Here is a 19,087-nt window from a genome sequence, read left to right on the forward strand (position 1 = left end):
ACATGCCTGTAATCCCAGATACTTGGGAGGCTGAGGCAGGAGAATCACTTGAACCCAGGAGACGGAGGTTGCAGTGAGCCAAGATCTCACCATTGCATTCCAGCCTGGGCAACAGAGTGAGACTCTGTCTCAAAAAAGAAAGTTATAATGTATAGCTTATGCCTTGCCCTTTCAATTTCATCTTTTTTACCTTTGGAAAAGTAAAAAACATACGTGTGTGTGAACTTTGTAGTTTTTTTTTTTTTTTTTTGCAAAGAGCAAAATTTGGGAATAACCTAAATGATCCTTAGCAGAGAAATAATTTACATTGAGCACCAGAATAAAAATAGATGTGGACCTAATTGGAGAAATAGACAAACAGAAAAAAAAAAAAAGTCTAGGAAATAATTACAATTGGTGCTGTGAAAGAAACAGAGTAAAAAATAGTAGGTGTAATCCTTGATTCATCTCTTTCCCATGCACCCAACACCCAGAGGGACTGAAACTCTATCAAAACATATGTCAAAATTTTCCACTTCTCTCCAATTCCCCTGAAAAACAAACTATGCTTTTCAGTGGCTTCCCTTAGTACTAACAATATAACCCAAATTCCTCACCCCAGTTTACACAGCCCTGCTGAATCCGGGGCCCTGTCTCCCTCTCCAGCAGTCTCTTGCCATACCCCCTTTCCCAGCCACACAGTTCTTTACTTTATTCCTGCTATGTGCCAAGCTTTTTCTTATTTTTGGATCACAGCTCTTGCCAGTGGTTTTCAACAACAGAAGGAAGGCACCCCCACAGGGCAGTTTGGAAATGAATAGGGGTCGGATTTGGTTCTCACTGACTAGGAGACCTACTGTCATTTAGGCAACTAGGAATTCTAAGTGTACTGCTACGTGTATCACAGTCCCACACAATAACGCACTGTTTTATCCAAAATGCCAAAGCAGTCCTGTGAAAAGCTGTTTTCTCTATCTAAAATGCTGTTTCACCTAATAATTGCACTGGCATTTTAAATGATACTTCCTCAGAGAGACTTCCTTCTAATGAAGTTACCTGTCTCTCTTTCCTTCAAAATATAATTCTATTTTAATTCTCTCCACTTGCTTGTTTACTTTTTCCATTTCTCTTCCCCACTCCCCCAAACTGGGCTGTAAATTTAAAGGGAGAAAGGAACATGTATCTGTCTTGTTCACCATCTATTCCCTAAACAACACTTGGGACCTAGTGCTTAACAAATGTTTGTTGAATAAATAAAGAATATTGGCATTATAATGGGGCAGTATTGTTACAGAACCCCAACACTTACCCAAGGTAGCCGTTGGGTCAGGGCGTTTGCATTACAGTCCCTTCTGTGGTCACCAGAAATATGTCACAGGAAAGGGGTCAGATCCAGACCCCAGGAGAGGGTTCTTGGATCTCGCACAAGAACTAATTCAGGGCGAGTCTGCAGTGAAAAGTGAAAGCAAGTTTATTAAGAAAGTAAAGAAATAAAAAAATAGCTACTCTGGCTGGGCACGGTGGCTCACACCTGTAATCCCAGCACTTTGGGAGGCCAAGGTAGGTGGATCACCTGAGGTCAGAAGTTTGAGACCAGCCTGGCCAACATGGCAAAACCCCATCTCTACTAAAAATACAAAAAAATAAAAAAATAAAAAATAAAAATAGGCGGGCATGGTGGCGTGCACCTGTAATACCAATTACTCAGGAGGCTGAGGCAGGAGAATCACTTGAACCCAGGAGGCAGAGGTTGCGGTGAGCCAAGATCATGCCGATGCACTCCAGCCTGGCAACAGAGTGAGACTTCATCTCAAACACACACACACACACACACACACACACACACACAAAAATGAAAAAAAAAAAAAAAAAAAAACCAGAATGGCTACTCCATAGACAGAGCAGCCCTGAGGGCTGATGGTTGCCCATATTTATGGTTATTTCTTGACGATATGCTAAGCCAGGGGTGGATTATTCATGCCTCCCCTTTTTAGACCATACAGCGTAACTTCCTGACATTGCCATGGCATTCGTAAACTGTCATGGCACTGATGGGAGTGTAGTAGTGAGGACGACCAGAGGTCACTTTCATGGCCATCTTGGTTTTGGTGGGATTTAGGTGACTTCTTTACTGTAACCTGTTTTATCAGCAAGGTCTTTATGACCTGTATCTTGTGCCGACCTCCTATGACTTAGAATGACTCCTGTGACTTAGAATGCCTTAACCATCTGCAAATGCAGCCCAGTAGGTCTCAGCCTCATTTTACGCAGCTCCTCTTTAAGATGGAGTTGCTCTGGTTCACATGCCTCTGAGAATATGAGCCTATTTGGGGTAAGAGTGCTTGGATCAAACCAGTATGCTCTTGAATCCTAGTTCTGCTGTGACTTTGGGAAAATTACTTACCCTCTCTGAACCTCAATCAGTTTTTAATTTACAAAATTGAGTTCGTAATGCTTGACTTGTGGTTGATGAGGATGAGTAGACTTACATGTAGGGTGATTTGCATAATCCTTACAAAAAGGGAGTCAATAAATTAAAACAATTATTGGGCTATGTATACTTCATAATTTGACTCAGGGCAAGAATGAATCTTGTGTCCAATTATTTTTAGATAAAAAGTTGATACTCTTATTCATATAGTGAGTCATAAAGGTAAACTTGCTAGTAGGGAGGAAAAATCATGATCACACTCATCTTTCTTTCAAAAGTGAATCCAGCTCTCTGGCCACCTCCTCCCACTGACTACACTGCCTTCCAGAACTCCCTCCAAAAGCAGTCTGTTCCTGTACTTTTGGGAAGTTAGGAAGAGCTAATTGGCCAGCCTAGTCAACAACCTCAGGGAACCCAAGAACAAAGCACTAAAGGAAGTATGAACCATCCCAGCGCCTTGCACAGCTTTCTTCTGGTCACCACCCCTCCCAGACCCGTGCCAAGACAGACTTTCTTAGAAGCCACAACACAGACCACCGAAATGATGCAAAGAGGATGCTGAGGTTTGAGATAAGTCTTTCCTTGTAGTTCACACTTTAGAGTTCTGTTTAACACCTTATGTCTCTTTCTCAACAGCTAGTCAAAACTGTCTTCTCTTCTCAATGAAGTTGGGTTGAGGAGAACAAACACATTTCATGTTACCAGAATCCCCAGTCTCTACAATCTTTAATCTCTGTTGAAAAAGTCTAGAATCTTAGTTCATGTATTTAGGGCCAGAGACAAGCTTCTCTGTAGCTTCCTTAATCTTCCAACAACCTTTTCTTCCAATCAGGACCAACTTGGAAAGCTTTTCCTTCTGGAAAATGCGTATGAAGTTCCAACAGACTAGAAGTGGTGCAGGACCGGTGTTTGGGTGGAGTATGTGAGAAAATTGAGTCCTAAATAAAATAAAACTAAAAGATCCAGGCCCAGAGAAACATTTGAGATGTCAATAGATGCTTATCCAATTCTCTACTCTCCTTGCAAAAATTTTTGTCTTGCATTCAATGTTTTACACATGTGGACATTAAAAATCTTAATAATATCAAGAATATCTTTTACTTCAACTCACTTTGTCTTTGAAGTGGTTCAGTTACCAAAAGCCAGGGCTGCAACATAAGAACCAAGAAGTTGTATTCCCACTGTGGCAAGCAGCACTGGAGGAGGGGGAGTCCCTCAGCAATTCACATCCCTTGGGTTAACCCAGGCGGAGTGAAGCCTTTGATTAGGTATCAGGATAATAGTGAGTTTAAGCATTTATGCTACCCCAGTCAAACATTTAAATATCACCCCATTTAATTCTGTTTCAGGATAAAAATATAAGCATCAAAAAGGCTAATCAGGTCGTGCGTGGCGGCTCATGCCTCTAATCCCAGCACTTTGGAAAACCGAGGCAGGAGGATCACTTGAGGTCAGAAGTTCAAGACCAGCCTGGCCAACATGGTGAAATCCCATCTCTACTAAAAATGCAAAAATTAGCTGGGCATGGTGGCAGGCACCTATACTCCCAGTTACTCAGGAGGCTGAGGAAAGAGAATTGCTTGAACCCAGGAGGTGGAGATTACAATGAGCTGAGATCATGCCACAGCACTCCAGCCTGGGCAACAAAGCAAGACTCTGTCTCAAAAAAAAAAAAAACAAAAACAAAAACAAAAAGGCTAATCATATTAATCTGTGCATATACTAGACACAAAATATATTAATGTATTCAACTAATATTTATACAGAATATGATACCTACAGCTGCTTCTCTGTGTATTATCTCACATTTAAATAATAAAAACTAGAGGTATGAGAAGATATTTTTAAAGGTTATGCCAATATAAGATAGTATTCTTTAGTTTTATACCCAGAGGATGATATTTACCTGCCCATTGTTCCTTTTTTTTTTAAATGGTTGATGACATCTTATGTGTGGCATGATTATAGATGGTCAATTTTGTGGGAATATTGAACAGTCAGAATTTTTTTAACAATGACTCTATCAGGAAAGTTGCTGAGGAATATAACAATTCCACTGACTTACCTTCAGGAATGCATTTCCCAAGCACAAACTGGCTTCATTGCATTTGGCAGTAACAACATTCCTATAAAGCCATGAGAATATAAATCGGCTTCCTCATTTTACAGAGGGGACAGGGTGAATCTCAAGATGTTCACGTGACTTACTTAAGATCACACACATTGCTAGTTGAGTAGCATGGGCTGAACTCAGTCCCAGGCCCTCTGATCCCAAGCTCAATTTATTTCCTTCTTCTCTTATTAAAACTAGATGCTACTGGTGGCACTGAGGCAATAGAAGCAATTCAGTTAGATCACAGGAGAGAGAGAGAGAGAGAGACAGAGAGAGAAACTAGTGACTGTCAGGAAGAAACTAAAGAAGAGACCAAAAAAGACCACTATCTATTGGGTCATGATCTCAAATACATATTTATCAATATATTATGACATATTTATATTATATAGTACAGAGTTATAGGTATTAGGCAAAGTGAGACTGAAATTGAAAAGCAAAGAGAAGAATGAAAAATAAGAGGTGTCACTGAAAATTAATGGAATGAGGCTTATGGTGAGTGCCGGCATATAATGTATAATTTTAAGAAATCTCTTTGCATATGGAAACTCTAAAGATAAATCTTAGAGCTAGACAACTAGGATGAAGTCACAGCACCACCATTTATTAGCTACGTCACCTTCCAGTTGTTTTCATGTATAAAATGAGGATAACAATTTACCTTACAGGATTGTAGTGAAATTTGAACAAGATAAGGTACAGGAGAGAGATCTGTAAGTTATTAAATGCTATAGAGGTAAGAGGCAGCAAAAAAACTATGGCCAATGTTTGGAAGATATAATGCAGAGGATTTCAATTAACTCTAAGAAAGAAATTCCTACAGTGTAATAATATAATCCAGTGCAGAATGGGCTCCCTTGCATTTCACTGAGCTCCTTCTCCAGAAAGTTTTCAAGCAGAGGCTGTATGGCCATCTGTTGGAAATGTGGCAAAGAGGATGGAAATGTGGCAAAGAGGACTTCCATCTTAGAAGGGAAGGCGCCTGATATTATTTCTAATGATTACTTCTGAATCCAAGATCTGTGATGAGTGATATTTGGCAACTGGAGTGGCAGCTTTGGGTTTATATATGGCAATCTTAAATCACACTGTGTTCCTTCCTTGTCAAGGCTGTTATAAAGAAGTTATTTCCATAAGCAGACCTCGTGAAGAACCTACAGGCTGGTTTCTCTGTACACTTGACTCTCAGGAGATGAGCTAGCTCTTGGTACAAACCCAGGAATGTGTAGCAGGAAACTTGAGTTCTCTGCCTGTATCACAGACTGTGCCTCCAACATGACAGCAGCGAAACCCCAAAACAATAAGGTGTCACCAATATCCACCCAGACCACACATTTACACATGCACGTATGTTTACACACATACACATGTTTACATACACACGCTGATTGGACCAAAAATGAGAGAATTTTCATTTCATGCGCTCCCACATCTAGTCCATTAGCAAATCTTGTTACCTCGAGTATCAAAAGTACGTCTTAACCACTGTATTATAATCAACACCCTAATTCAAGCCACCCTGACCTCTCATCTAGGTTGCTGAAATAGACTTTTTTTGACCCACCACAGTCTATTCTTCATAAGCAACCAGAATAGTCCTTTTACGCTGTAAATTAGGTCATATCACTGTCTGCTCTTGGTCCTCTAGTGACTTTCCATCACACTTAGAAGAAAATCCACACTGCTTTCCAAAGTTTCCAGGACCCTGCACCATGTGGTCCCTGTATACCTCTTCAGTGTTGCTTCCTGCCAGCTCACTCCAATACACAAAACACTTTTGGTCTTAAGATTTTGCACTTGCAGTTTCTCTGCTTGGTGTGCTCTTCCCTAGATGTCCATGTGGCTTGTTCTTTCACAACTTATCATACAAACATTCCGCCTGCATCACTCCCTACTGGATTACCTTACTTAGTTTTTCTTCATAGCACTTCCTACCACATGACTTACTCATTTGCTTATTTTTATTGTCTACCATTTCTCCATTAAAATACAACTCCATAAGGGATTTTGTTTATATCATTGTATCCATAATACCTAAGGAAGTTTCTGGTACATGGTAGACATTCAATAAACACTTGTTGAGTGAATAAATGAATGAATGAAAGTCCTTATACTATTTCAAATACTAGAATTTTTAATGGTAAGTTTAAGGAGACACTTGTGGCAAATCTGAGGAATGGTGGTGATGTCTAATTTTTAGGTGTGGCTTATTCTGTGTTGTCATAAGGTAATGTGTCTCCATTGCCTCAAACCTTCAGTTAATTTTATACACAGCAACTTGTGGTAGTGATGCCTGGTTGGCAACAAAGGCATTCCACAGTGGGCACGTCAGGAATGTAGATAGCAGTCCACTGCAGAAACCAGCGAAAGCCAGGCAATTTGCGATAACGTGGACTGCCCAAGGGAATGAGGGTCTTCCCTGAAATTCTCAGAAAACTTGAAGAATAAACTTTCCACAGAATGTGAAATGGAGGCGTATGTCATTCCATGGAGAATTAGAAGAAAGGGGTGATCCCATAGGGCCGAAGGAATGTCCAAGAAGGGGAGGAGGAATATCTGCATTGCCCTTTTTCTGATGATGTACCAGCCAGAACTCTAGAAAAATGTTTCCCAGTAAAGGGGAAGCTTTGATAAAAGTGAGAAAGTCATCACTGGCATGATTCGTTCCTGTCTTCTGGGTGAACCTGTAAGGACAGAGTACCGACTTAACTATCTACATTGCCAAGGCAGATTAGTTTCCAAGTGAATCCCAAAGGTCCCTGTACCATCAATGACTTACTATTTCCAAATAGGATTTATTTCTGAACCCTTTCCCTTAAGGAATGGGGTTCTAATTTCCCTTTTCTAGAATCCCCACATTCTGTCTTTGGATGATCAAAAGCCTTGGGAAAGAAAAAGAAATCAGAACGTAAAAATGTATCTCTACAAACACCAGAACTTACCAGACCCCTTAGAAAAATGTAATTCAACACGTGGCCTCCATACTTCCTTAGATAAGGACCAGGGCAAGTCCAGGGCTTAACCCACTAAGGAAAGTTTATACAGTGACTTTGGGGAGTGGGGGTGGCGGGCAGCTTCTCTCTCCAATTCTCCTCTTTCTATGAGTGACTGTTTCACTTAAGTCACACAATGATGCCCCCACAATAGAGCTCTTTTCCTGTTAACTGTGGTAAGTCAAAACCTACTTCAGAGAAGACAAAGTCACCACACTGGGGGACTGAGAAAAGAAGTGGGTTTCATGTGCTTTTGGTTGCTTGAAAAGAAAGAAAAAAAAATGAAAACCTCAAACTACTGAACTAGAAGCACCCTTTACGTATGTATGTGTTTGTGGTGTGTTCTACTTTGGGTTTAGCATTTCATAAAGGAACAATGCCAATCCAATTTTCAATAAACATATTAAAAAGCTTTGAATTTTTTACATTCCTTATGTTCCAACTGAGGTTAAAAAAAAAATTAAGGTTCCTAAAGGGACTGTCAGTACCTCTTCTCTGGAATCAGTAAAGCATAGTGAGCTACAATTCTACCTTCAGAAAGTCCCAAAGGCATCCTAGTGCAGCTCAGACTTAGGGAGATGAAAGTGTCAGCAGTATCATTACCAGCTGACAGCATCAGTTCAGCTCGGGATGCTCAGGCCCCTCCCCACTTACACTGTGCTCTTGTACCAATATCTAGAAGGGTCCATTTGCAAAAGAATCATGGTCTAGCCAACTTCCTATGACCCTTTGGAACTGGCATACTTGATAGTTGAAGCCAAAAGGGGAGAGAGTGGATGAGGAGGATTTCACCCTCAGGGCTGGGAATACAGTCCAGCAGTCAGCCATCGGAAGGGTAAATGTACCTACTGGAATTTCTCCAGGAGGCACCTGTTAAGGAACCTGACCCTCCAGAGCAGATGAATGAATACAAGAGTTTTAGGGAGAGCAGATGACAATTTTCAACCTGAAGCCTTGGTTTTGTTCGTTAACGTATTCAACAAGTATTTGAATATATTCTAAATGATAGTTTTAACTCTGGTCACCCAGCAGTTTTCCTTGTCTCTGCCCTTGTACCATGTACGTGTACTACTTATTCAAATCAATCAAAAAATAAAACTAAATCAGTGACAGATCAATAATTGATTGATTTAAATTCGTGTTAGATAAAAATAAAATAACACTAGGCAGTCTGTTTGGGTAATTTTTGTCCAGCAACACCCAGCTGCTAGGATGACAGCTTAAAGCAAATAGAATTTCTGGAAAGGGAATACAGTGGAGGAAGAGAGTATTTTAGAGTTCAGAGTCTTTCCAAGGTACTGGATGTCATGACAGATGATGAAATATGCTGGACATAGAGAGAAATGAAGATATGGAAGGAGCTGATATATATATATACATATATATATACACACATATATATATGTATATATATATATATGAAAATAATAAAGTTCATTTATTAGAGAAGTCTTAATATTTTCAAAAAAGTTTTCATAAAGAAAATGTTAGACCAATTCCACTAGAATAATAGGAGATGATGTTGTGAAAATAAGACATCTGAAATCAAATGCCAAAGGAATTACTATACTTTTTAATGATAACAAAGTCTAGGGAGCACCCATGACAATGAGTAGTTGAAGAAACCAGGAAAAGGGCATTGTGAGTAACAAGTATGAGAATACAAGAAACCATGTGCTTAGATGGATCCCACAGACCAGTAGCCTCTGGAGAACAAAGTAGCTCTAACAGAGTGGCTGATTAGTAATGGTAGACACCATTTTTTTATGTTCTATGTGTCTGTATTTTATGTACACATCAGCTCTTTTTTTGTTCAAGGAAGGTCAAGAGACCTGACCAGTGATTACATAGGTAGTAGACGGAAAAACAAAGATTCAAATCTAAGTTTTTTAATCCAAAATATGTGCCCTTTTCACTGTGCCATGGTTGTGCCTTCAGGAAAAGATAATTTCTCATCAAATCTATGGAAAATTGGGTAAGCTTAACACTGGTCATAATATTGGTAATGGAATCTCTGGGAGGTGAAGAGGGAAGAAAATATATAGAGAGAAAGAAGACTGGGCAAAGGTGGAAAGGTTGCCTCATAGTTCTTCTCACCCCAGCAAATTCTTCTTAAAGTGGTCTGGCATTGTAATGAATAAAGAAACCAAAAAAAAAAAAAAAAAAAAAGAAACCATAGAAGAAAGAAATAATAAGCAAAAAATTCAAATTTTAGTAAAATATTTGCTAAAAATTATCTGTATCCTAACATATACTTTATATTACATGTTTTCTTTTCCCAAAAATGTACATCTATATAAATATTTATTATATTATAGGAAAACTTCATCAGTAGCTGAAAATCAATAATTTTTAAGAACTATTAGAGTTTATTGTCAAGAAGCATTCAAACTCTATCACCAAATGCAACCCATATTTTCCTAATATGTATTTCATAATCTCTACATTCTCTCTTTAGTCACACACACACACACACACACACACATACACACACACACACCCTTACGATTGCACTGGAAATACACATGCTGTGTTAGGAATGAATGGGTCCCCATAATATCTCTCTTGCTTCTCTGTTACTATCAGCGATGGCTCAGGCTGTGTGTTTAGAAGTGAAGATGCTGCTAGTGGAGCATCAGCCTCTTTCAGCCTCTTTAGCTTATTATGCAAGCCTCTAGTCCTCCTTTCCCATCCCTTAAACAACCATGTCACAACCATGTATCAGAAAGACAGTCACCCTTGAGGTAGCAAGGCCCACCCCTGAGAGGTGAGTTAAAAGGTGTCCTTTTCAATGTGCCCAAATACTTTCAGGCACTGAAGATGAATGTAGAACACCTGGCAGCTGCTTTTCCACGCTTCTGCCTCTTCACATGGCAGCCCAGATATTCTTCAGTCATATACCTCCATTTGTCTGGCTCATAAACGTTAGGTGAGTGAGGAGCTACAGACCTTTTGAACCTTGTGGTCTCAAGGTCCACTTAGTTCATGTCTTCTTACTTGACCTCAAATGAGCATAAGAAGGCCCTCATTGAATACAACAGTCTCAGTGCATGTAACAAAGAATCATAATGGAAAGAATCCCAAAGTGCTTTTCTTAGAGCTTATATAAGCCAAAAAATGTCTGAGATTCCTCAAAATTGACCAGAGATACCTCAGATACATTTACATATAAACGATCAGCACTGGTAAGATTGAACACTGCCCCCAGGTAGCTGCTGCGGGCCCACATCTGCCCAGCAGTGCAGTAGCTCATCATCTTCCCCTCCATCATCACCAGATCCTGGGGATACTTAGAGTTCCTCATGTAGACCTTGTGGCTCAGGGGCAGGTTGTTGCAAGACTGACCCCGAAAGTATACTTTGGAATATACAAAATACACCCCAGTTTCATTGATCACAAGGCCACCCTTCTTATACTTCACTCCAGAAAGCAGGACAATTCCATAGGTGTCTTCCCATTCCAGAGGCATGGACCTTGAGTTGGGCTTGCCTGAAATAAATTCAAAAGGAGCTTTCAGCCAAGAATGTCATGCATCCAACAAACTAAGTTTCTATGGCAAAACTGTGGGTCCTTCCTTGAACAAATGTTTTACCCAGAATGACACAGCCTATATAGAACTGGCTGAGGGGCCAGAACTTGATCCATCACAGAATTTCTTAAACGTTGTTGTCCTGTTTTGTCACCCACACAATTAGAACAATAGTGTATACCCCAATCAATTGCAGTAAAAAATTATTAGAAAATGTTAGCTCTCTGGAACGAAGATTTTATTATTTTCAGAACTAACACCAAAACTGCTAGGCTTTGAAGTCCTTTCCTGAAGGAAAAAGCTAAATCCAAGGAACTCTAGAGTTGGGAAGGATCTTAGGAACCATCTGGTCCATCTTCTCACCTGCAGTATGAATTTTTCACTCCTCAATTTGGGCTACAGTTCCCTTTTCTTTGTATCCCCACAGCATCGTGAACATAACCTAAATCTCTGCGGTACTAAAATCATCAGAAGTGCCTGTCTTTCCCTATCAGATGTCAAGCTCCCTGGGGGCAAGAGCCATGTGCTACTCATTTTCACATCCCAAAATTGGCACACAGCAGGTACTCAATAAGTGTCTGCTGATCTGACTGGATCATTCTACAATTTCTGCCTAAATCATACCAGGGACAATAGCCTGCCACTTTCTGTGATATTTATCCACATCTCAGTTATTTATGAAGCTTACAATGGGAGTGCCCATACCATATCATTTCACGCCACTTTGCAGACACAGGCTGAAAGTCAACAAGTGCCAGGACTGAGTTTCCCTTCTCACTCCTGTTTATACTCTTGGACAAAGCAGAGTAAAGCTCTTCCAGAAAACCAAGAAAGCACTGATGAAAATAAGTCCTCATTCCTCACCTTCTCAGCTCTCACCTTTTGGATCTGTGGCCCCAATCCCCAAGGGACTTGGGAATGACTGAAAAGAATGAGGTCATGGACAGGGGTCATGTCATAATCAGCTCGAGGTCTCCAATTTAGAAGAGGCCCTTGCCCAGAGAATAGGGGCTCAAAGTATGTTTGTAAGACTGACTCGACAAGAAAGATGTTAGTATTATTGGGTTCAAATACTGTCACCAGGAAGTAACAACTCTCTAAAGCCCAGTAATGAAACCAAGTAGCCGTTCTGCCTGTTGCCAAAAGCTTTCCCAAACCCCACCTGTACCTTCCAGATACAGACCTGTTAAATGGGCCACTTTCCTCTGCTCCTTTCTTTCAGGGGGTGGACTAGGGTGGCCTGTGTGACAGAGAGAGGAAAAACACATGTTAAAATGAAATGCGATTATTTTGGTGGGAATTTAAATTTCATCCTTTTTTTTTTTTTTTTTTTTTTTTTTTTGAGACAGAGTTTTACCCTTGTTGCTCAGGCTTAAGTACAATGGCACGTTCCCGGCTCACTGCAACCTCCACCTCCCGGATTCAAGGAATTCTCCTGCCCTATCCTCCCAAGTGGCTGGGATTACAGGCATGCACCACCACATGCAGATAGTTTTGTATTTTTGGTAGAGACAGGGTTTCTCCATGTTGGTCAGGCTGGTCTCGACTCCCAACCTCAGGTGATCTGCCTGCCTTAGCCACCCAAAGTGCTGGAGTGAGCCACCACACCCAGCCTAAATTCCATCATTTTAAAGAAAAGATTTTAAAACCATAAATGCCAACAGTCTAACATATACTAATCCTGTGAGTCTGAATTGTAGGACTCACAGTAGTCTATATTTCAGAAATAAAGAAGTAAAAAACAAACAAAATTATGACTGACATGTGCATAAATTATAATGTTACAATAAAACATAATTAATATAAACATTTATTCATAAAGAGCTGTCATGTCAGTTACTGCATTTAGAACTCACCATAACCCTTCAAGGTATGTATTATCCCACCTTATCGACTGCAAAATAAGCTTAGAAGTTGGGTAACTAGTCCAAGAAGACCCAGCTAGACAGTATTCTGATACCCCCACTTCCCTTCCTGTGTGCCTTTGTTCATGCCATATCTTCTGCCCATAATGTTCTTTCAAACAGATTTCTGTGTCAAATTTCTAAACATCCCATAAGGACTAACTAATATATCTCTTTCTTTGGGGAAGGCTCTCAGGCCTTTTTTGATCAAATATGATCTTCCCCTCTTTTGAAATCTAGGATCACTCTGTTTTCCCCGCTCTTTCTGACTCCTCTTCTCTGGGATAACTACATAACTTATCTTATTCCCCTCAAATAATGACAGGTTTCTTACAATATGTTGAATTTACCAGAGTAGCCCAGTTTCTAACACAGGATATGTTACTAACAAATGCTGGACAAATTAAATGGAAGGACAGACAATAGTTCTCAAAACAGACACCATTTCTCTGACTTCAACTATTTCAGACAACATAGACAGCTGCCACTTAGCTAATGAATTCGGCTAACTGAGACATCAATTGATATTCACACAAAGTGCTTGTCTACATCAGGTTCATGATTAGCCTGTAAAAGTCACACATGGTATGAGAATGGCCCAATCCGCAGAGAACATTGCCTGAGCAATCGGGACCTCTGAAGTCACTCAAGACACCCCACCACGAAGGAGGTGTTAGCGAACAGGAAAGGCAAAACTGAGTCTCCTCTGCATTCCTACACCGCAAACCATCCGAGCGACTGATCTGGCATTCAGCCATGCACCGGCAGGAAACGGAAGAGAGAACCACATGTCTTTATATCCCTCACAGAGCCTAGTACAATGTTATTCTCACAGAAGATGCTCACTAAGAATATCTGCTATACAAATACTGGAATAAATAAACTGCAGATATATCCTAGACACTGGTGATGAGTGCTTCCTGCCCCAGGGTTTTTGCACGTGCCATTCCCAGCACTGAAATGCTCTCTCCCAGCCCCACCACACTCCACAGCACATGCACACAGCCCTTCCCTCTGCGGCTTCTCACCCCCACGGGTGTCAGCATAAACAACACCTCCTCAGAGAGGGTTCTCCAGACCATTCCATCTTAGGTTGCACTGAGTACAACTTTGAAATTGCATGGTCTGTTTGCTTGCTTTTTTTGGCTTCTTCACCACGCTAAAAGCTCCCTAAGGACAGGCCCCCTGGGCTCACTCATCCTCAATCAGCATCCAGCATCCAACATCTAGCCTCACAGATGTGAATGAATAAGATATTTAATTAGTTAACTGAAAAAAAAAATGGAAAATGTAAAAAGGAGGAAATTAAAGAGTAAATAATCTATAATAGTATCTCTCAGAGAAAATCGCTGTGAGTACGCCAGTATATAAAACTTTCTGGTTCCTTTCTAAGAATATAAAATGTGCATACATGCTTACATAGTCAGTATGAAACTAAACATACCCTTTTGTAACTTGCCTTTTTATCTAGCAATAGAGTGCACAATCTCCAAGGCATTAAATGTCCTTCTGATATATCATTTTTAGTTGCTGCTTATTAAGCTCTCATCTGAATACATCATAATATATATGACTAACCGAGTATGAGGCATTCAAGTTTCTTCTGAATCGTTTATTATAAATAGGCTCATAAGGAAGTAATGAACATCCTTATATGTAAATCTTCAGGCACAGGCACATCTCTGATTATTTTCTTAAGATAAATTCTTAGCTATGGGATTACAACGTAAACTATTAGTTCCAAGCTTTTGATTGTATTTCCAAAGCGCTCTTCAGAGAAAGCTATAGCAATTTACATGTACATTGGCTGAAACAAATGTTTGAACAGGCTCTTTTCTCTCAAATCTTTGTCAATCTGGTTTTTTTTTTTTAATCTTTACCAATTTGATGAAAATTTGATATTTCCTATTTTTAATCTGCATTATTTTAATTTGCATCTCTTTTCTTATTAGTAAAATTACTCATGTGATTTCCATGTGATAATTTACCAATTTCTGGTCCATCTAGAGAAGATAATTACTTACGGGGTAGATGGACCTGACTCATCTGATAATTTGACTTTTAATCCCTAAACTGACTCCAGAGAGTGGGTGAAAGATGAATAATTAGCTACCTATTGGACCAGGCACATTCCACAGATTTTCAAAATGATCTTATTTAAGACATCCTCCAGAGGCTTCATTTTTCTAACAAATATTTCCACTCTGCTTGGGTACATATGGAAGTTCTAACATTTAAGGATTAGGACACAGACACAGGAGCCAGAGCATCCAACAGTGGCTCCTATAAGAACTTAACAATCAGGGATAGTAGACCGGCGACTGGGTCGCCTGCAGTAGCCACACCCAGAGTAACTGAAACTTGCTCCACTTAATAGATGGCCAGTGCTGCCTTCTGCTTGCTTCTGAGTTTCTAAGGATGAGATTTACCCATTCTCTTTGCAGAGGTATTCTGCTTTTCATCTATTTCTCATTCCATGGTCACTACAGAGAGTTGGGAGTTTCCCTACTTAATGAGGCACCGGTTCATGTGCTGGAAAGCCCTGTAGGTGACAAGGCATCAGGAGCCTGTGTCCCTTCCAGCCCCAGTTCCATACCAGTGGTCTTGGGCGTGTTCACCTAATCTGTCTGGTATTTTGTTTCTCTTCCAAAAGATGGAATGACTGGACTAGATATATTCTAAGCTTCCTTCCAACTCTAAAAATTCAATGAATCTCATTGTAAATCTAAATCTAAAATTTCAGTGAATCTTAAGACTAGTGAAGTGCGTCGTAAAATCTATCTGTACAGAGCTTGCAAAACTATGCCCTGAAATTTCATGAAATCAGTGTTCAGCATGTCATCTTCTTGTCCTAGCTCCCATACAAAGGGTTTTCCTTTGTGATCAAGGGTACCTCATGACCATCTCTGAGGGTGAAGCTAAACGTCCTTTGAATGATGGCTGAAGTCTTCCCTTAAGCTTCTCAGTGACTTCAAGAAAAACCATCCTATTGTGGGCAATTGATTATCCTCATTAAAAGCATACATCCTATAAAATTGTTTATAAATAAAGCTTCACTGTAATCTCTTTAGAGACTTTAAAAGAGGAAAGGGTGTTTCTGAGAAATATCTATCTCTGCCTTCACCTCGCCCTTCTCTTCCCAGGAGTCAAAGCCACTGGCATGTTTGCCAGGATCAAGATGTCTGTAGGAGACAGGCCTGGAGCCATCCCTCAGGGGGCAAAGGTCCAGGTTGTGTATGTGTGTCTGTTTCCAAAGTCAAGTGAAAGTGATTTTGAATTGTGTGCAGCGCTCAGCTATACTGATTGTGAGCTGAGTGAATGTGAATTCACATTCACTTCACATTTTTAAAGCAGCTCAAGGAATCATATTGACCGGAGATTCAGAATCAGCCAGAATTCCTCTCATAGCACACATAAGCCAAAGTGTAGGACAGAATATAAGGCATTCCATTAACATAGTTCAGTGCTGAGGATCATCTTTGGGAACTCAATGTGCCCACGGAAAAGGACTCACCTATTTGCTTCTCCACAGATGATGCTGTATGCCTCTGGCTGGTAGACTAGTAAAAGAGAAAGAGAAAAGATGTATAATAAACATAAAATTCTTTAAGCAAAAGAGGCAGAAGTGTCAAATAAACCAAGCCCTGGAAAGAGAATCCAAATACCTCAGAAATTTTGCTAACTCAGACTTTGGCCAAGCAATTTTGCTTCACTGTCCCTCAGTTTTGTGATTTGGAATCGTACCCGTATTTTAAGTACTTTCAAGATTCGGTTTGGTCATCTGAACAAATTTACTTCCAAGCAAAACGTAAAAGTTTGGTTTGTTCGTTACTCCTTAAAACACTAGGTACGAGGCAGGAAGTGGTTCAACAGACTTAGTCGACACATGAGGAAAACTGCTGGGCTCTGACTCTTTACAAAACAAAATGTATTCCCCACACTCATATGAGCCTCCATTTCTCTGCCTATAGAACAGAATAACTAGAACAACCCATTTCTAAGATTAAAAAAAAAAAAAAAAAGGAACTGAAAAGCACTTGGCAGGCCAGGCAGTGGGCCCTGCACCCCTTGTGCCCGGTGCTTCCAGGGCACGGCAGTCCCCCAGCAGGCTTACCTCTCGGAGTTCTGCCAGCTCCTTCTGAAGGTGGAAGAGCTGAAACATCCCCAGTCCCAGTCCTACCAAGGCCACCAGAACCATGAGAAACATCACGAGGAGACACAGGCCTGTGCTGTGGTTCCCTCTCTTCTTCAGGGGTGGCAGTGGTAGCGGAGGCAGTGGTGGTGGTGGTGGAGGTGGTAGTGGTGGTGGTGGCGGCGGCGGTGGCGGTGGTCTCCTTTGACCAGGCCTTCTGGGCACAGAGGTTGGACAGGGAAGCACTGTGCCTGGAGGGGCCCAGGGAGAGCTGGCACTGCTGTCCACCCAGTAGATCTGGGGATATGGGTAATTGAAGGGCTGCTGCATGGCAGCCGGTGACTCCAGCCAGCCCCAGCAAATGGTCTTACTTCTTCCTAATCCTGTAGAGGCTGAAGTGTCAAGGACGGGACTCCTGTTGCTGACTGCTCAAGAGAAGGGAAGCTGGATCTCTCTTATAGAGTTTCCATAGCTACGGGAAACACCTCTCTCTTTCTCTGTCTCTATCTCTCTCTCTGATTCTGCTTCTCAGAGAAACACCCACTCACTTTGCATCTGAAACTGAGAAGTTTCAAGAAGCTCAGAGCAAACCCCTGGAAGTTTCCGCCCACAATTTTCGGATGAAAGCCTTCGAAGCCCCAGGTGCTGTCGCTGGGCTACTCAAAAAGGCTGGTAGGCTATGCTCGCCTTCCTTGGGTCCTGCAGAGCAGGTCAGCACTGGGATGTGGCCCTGTTGGTGCCAACTGCTCCCAGCTACATGAGAATGGCCAGTGGAGGTATAATTTTATGAATTATAACTGTATGCATTTTTATAAATTATCATTGTATAATTTTAAGAATTCTACAATATATACAACTAAAAAACTATTTTAAAATCCCAAAATAACTCTAACAAAAATTGTTCAGAATCATATTTTTAAAACTATAAAAATTTTACTGCAAATGGCTCTGAGGTGAGAGACCATGAAGTCATCCAAAGAAGTCACTCCCACATTTTACTTTTTGCAAAAGGAGAACATCTGTTGCCATCATCCCTTCCCCACACACAAGTATCATCTACCCTGACCAGCAAATCACCATAATTTACAGAGCAAAAACCTGCTACACCCACTTCAGAAATTAGCTCAGAGGCTGCAAACCAGTGGAACCCACAGAGCTGCTTTGTATTTCACAATGCTTTTCTTTTCACTGGTTGCACACTTTATTTATTTACTTATTTATTTAAAGAGAGACGGAGTCTCACTCTGCCTCCCAGGCTGGAGTGCAGTGGTGCTATCGTAGTTCACTGCAGCCTCAAACTCCTGGGCTCAAGCAATCCTCTTGCCTTGACCTCCCAAGTTTCTGGGGTTATAGGCATTGGTCACTACACCTGACTAATTTATTCTATTTTTTTGTAGAGATGGGGACTTGCTATGGTGCCCAGGCTGGTCTCAGCCTCCTGACTTCTAGAGATCCTCCCCCCTCAGTCTCCTGAAGTGCTGGGATTATAGGCATGGGCCACTGCACTCAGCCAGCCCAACTGACCACTTTTAATATCGATATTAAAAAAATTATATATATTTAAATACACATTAAAATACATATTTCTATTCTGTTTTGAAACATCAAAATGCCAGACACCCTCAAGGCCATGTCTGCAAACCCAATCAGCGGGAACTGGGTAGCAGCTACCCCTGAGAATGAAGGACAGGTGTTCTGGGTCACCCAGCCTCCACCACACCCCTGTGTCTCACACATCACCTCACCATCTGAAAGGCCTGCCTGGTCTCTGCTGACATTTCTGTGTGCAGCTGCTGTTATGGTTGCCAGATTAAATACATGGTGACCAATTAAATTTGAATTTCGGATAAATAATACATAATTTTTAGGACAAGTATGTCTTAAACGTGTCCACACATGGAATATACTAAACAAGTATTTATTGTATAATCTGACATTCAAATTTAACTCTGGGTCCTATTTCTTTGTTTTTTTGTTTTGTTTTGTTTAAAGCTGGCCTCTCTCCT

The 19,087-nt window shown here is 40.8% G+C and overlaps 1 protein-coding gene across 1 annotated transcript; it reads right to left on the minus strand.

The window, feature by feature from the left end:
- Positions 1-6,634: 6,634 nt before the first annotated feature.
- On the minus strand, positions 6,635-18,333 carry FASLG (Fas ligand). Its single transcript, XM_032291380.1, has 4 exons — positions 17,064-18,333; positions 16,464-16,509; positions 12,229-12,285; positions 6,635-11,005 (listed from the first exon to the last, which is right to left on the minus strand). Exons 1-4 carry the CDS (start codon positions 17,409-17,411, stop codon positions 10,611-10,613), a joined length of 846 nt encoding a protein of 281 aa, XP_032147271.1. The 5' UTR covers positions 17,412-18,333; the 3' UTR covers positions 6,635-10,610.
- Between the last annotated feature and the right edge of the window lie 754 nt (positions 18,334-19,087).

This window comes from Sapajus apella, unplaced genomic scaffold (assembly GCF_009761245.1).
Source record: "Sapajus apella isolate SASKATOON/1434 unplaced genomic scaffold, GSC_monkey_1.0 scaffold25, whole genome shotgun sequence".
In the NCBI taxonomy this organism is placed as follows: Eukaryota; Metazoa; Chordata; class Mammalia; order Primates; family Cebidae; genus Sapajus; species Sapajus apella.

What these genes read in the sequence shown, in the direction of transcription:
- FASLG (XM_032291380.1), bottom strand. Translation starts at nt 17,411, where the DNA reads ATGCAGCAGCCCTTCAATTACCCATATCCCCAGATCTACTGGGTGGAC. An exon ending in ATCTGTGGAGAAGCAAATAG is followed by an intron (nt 12,286 to 16,463) that starts GTGAGTCCTTTT and finishes TCTGTCACACAG; the next exon opens with GCCACCCTAGTCCACCCCCT. An exon ending in GAAAGTGGCCCATTTAACAG is followed by an intron (nt 11,006 to 12,228) that starts GTCTGTATCTGG and finishes AATTTATTTCAG; the next exon opens with GCAAGCCCAACTCAAGGTCC.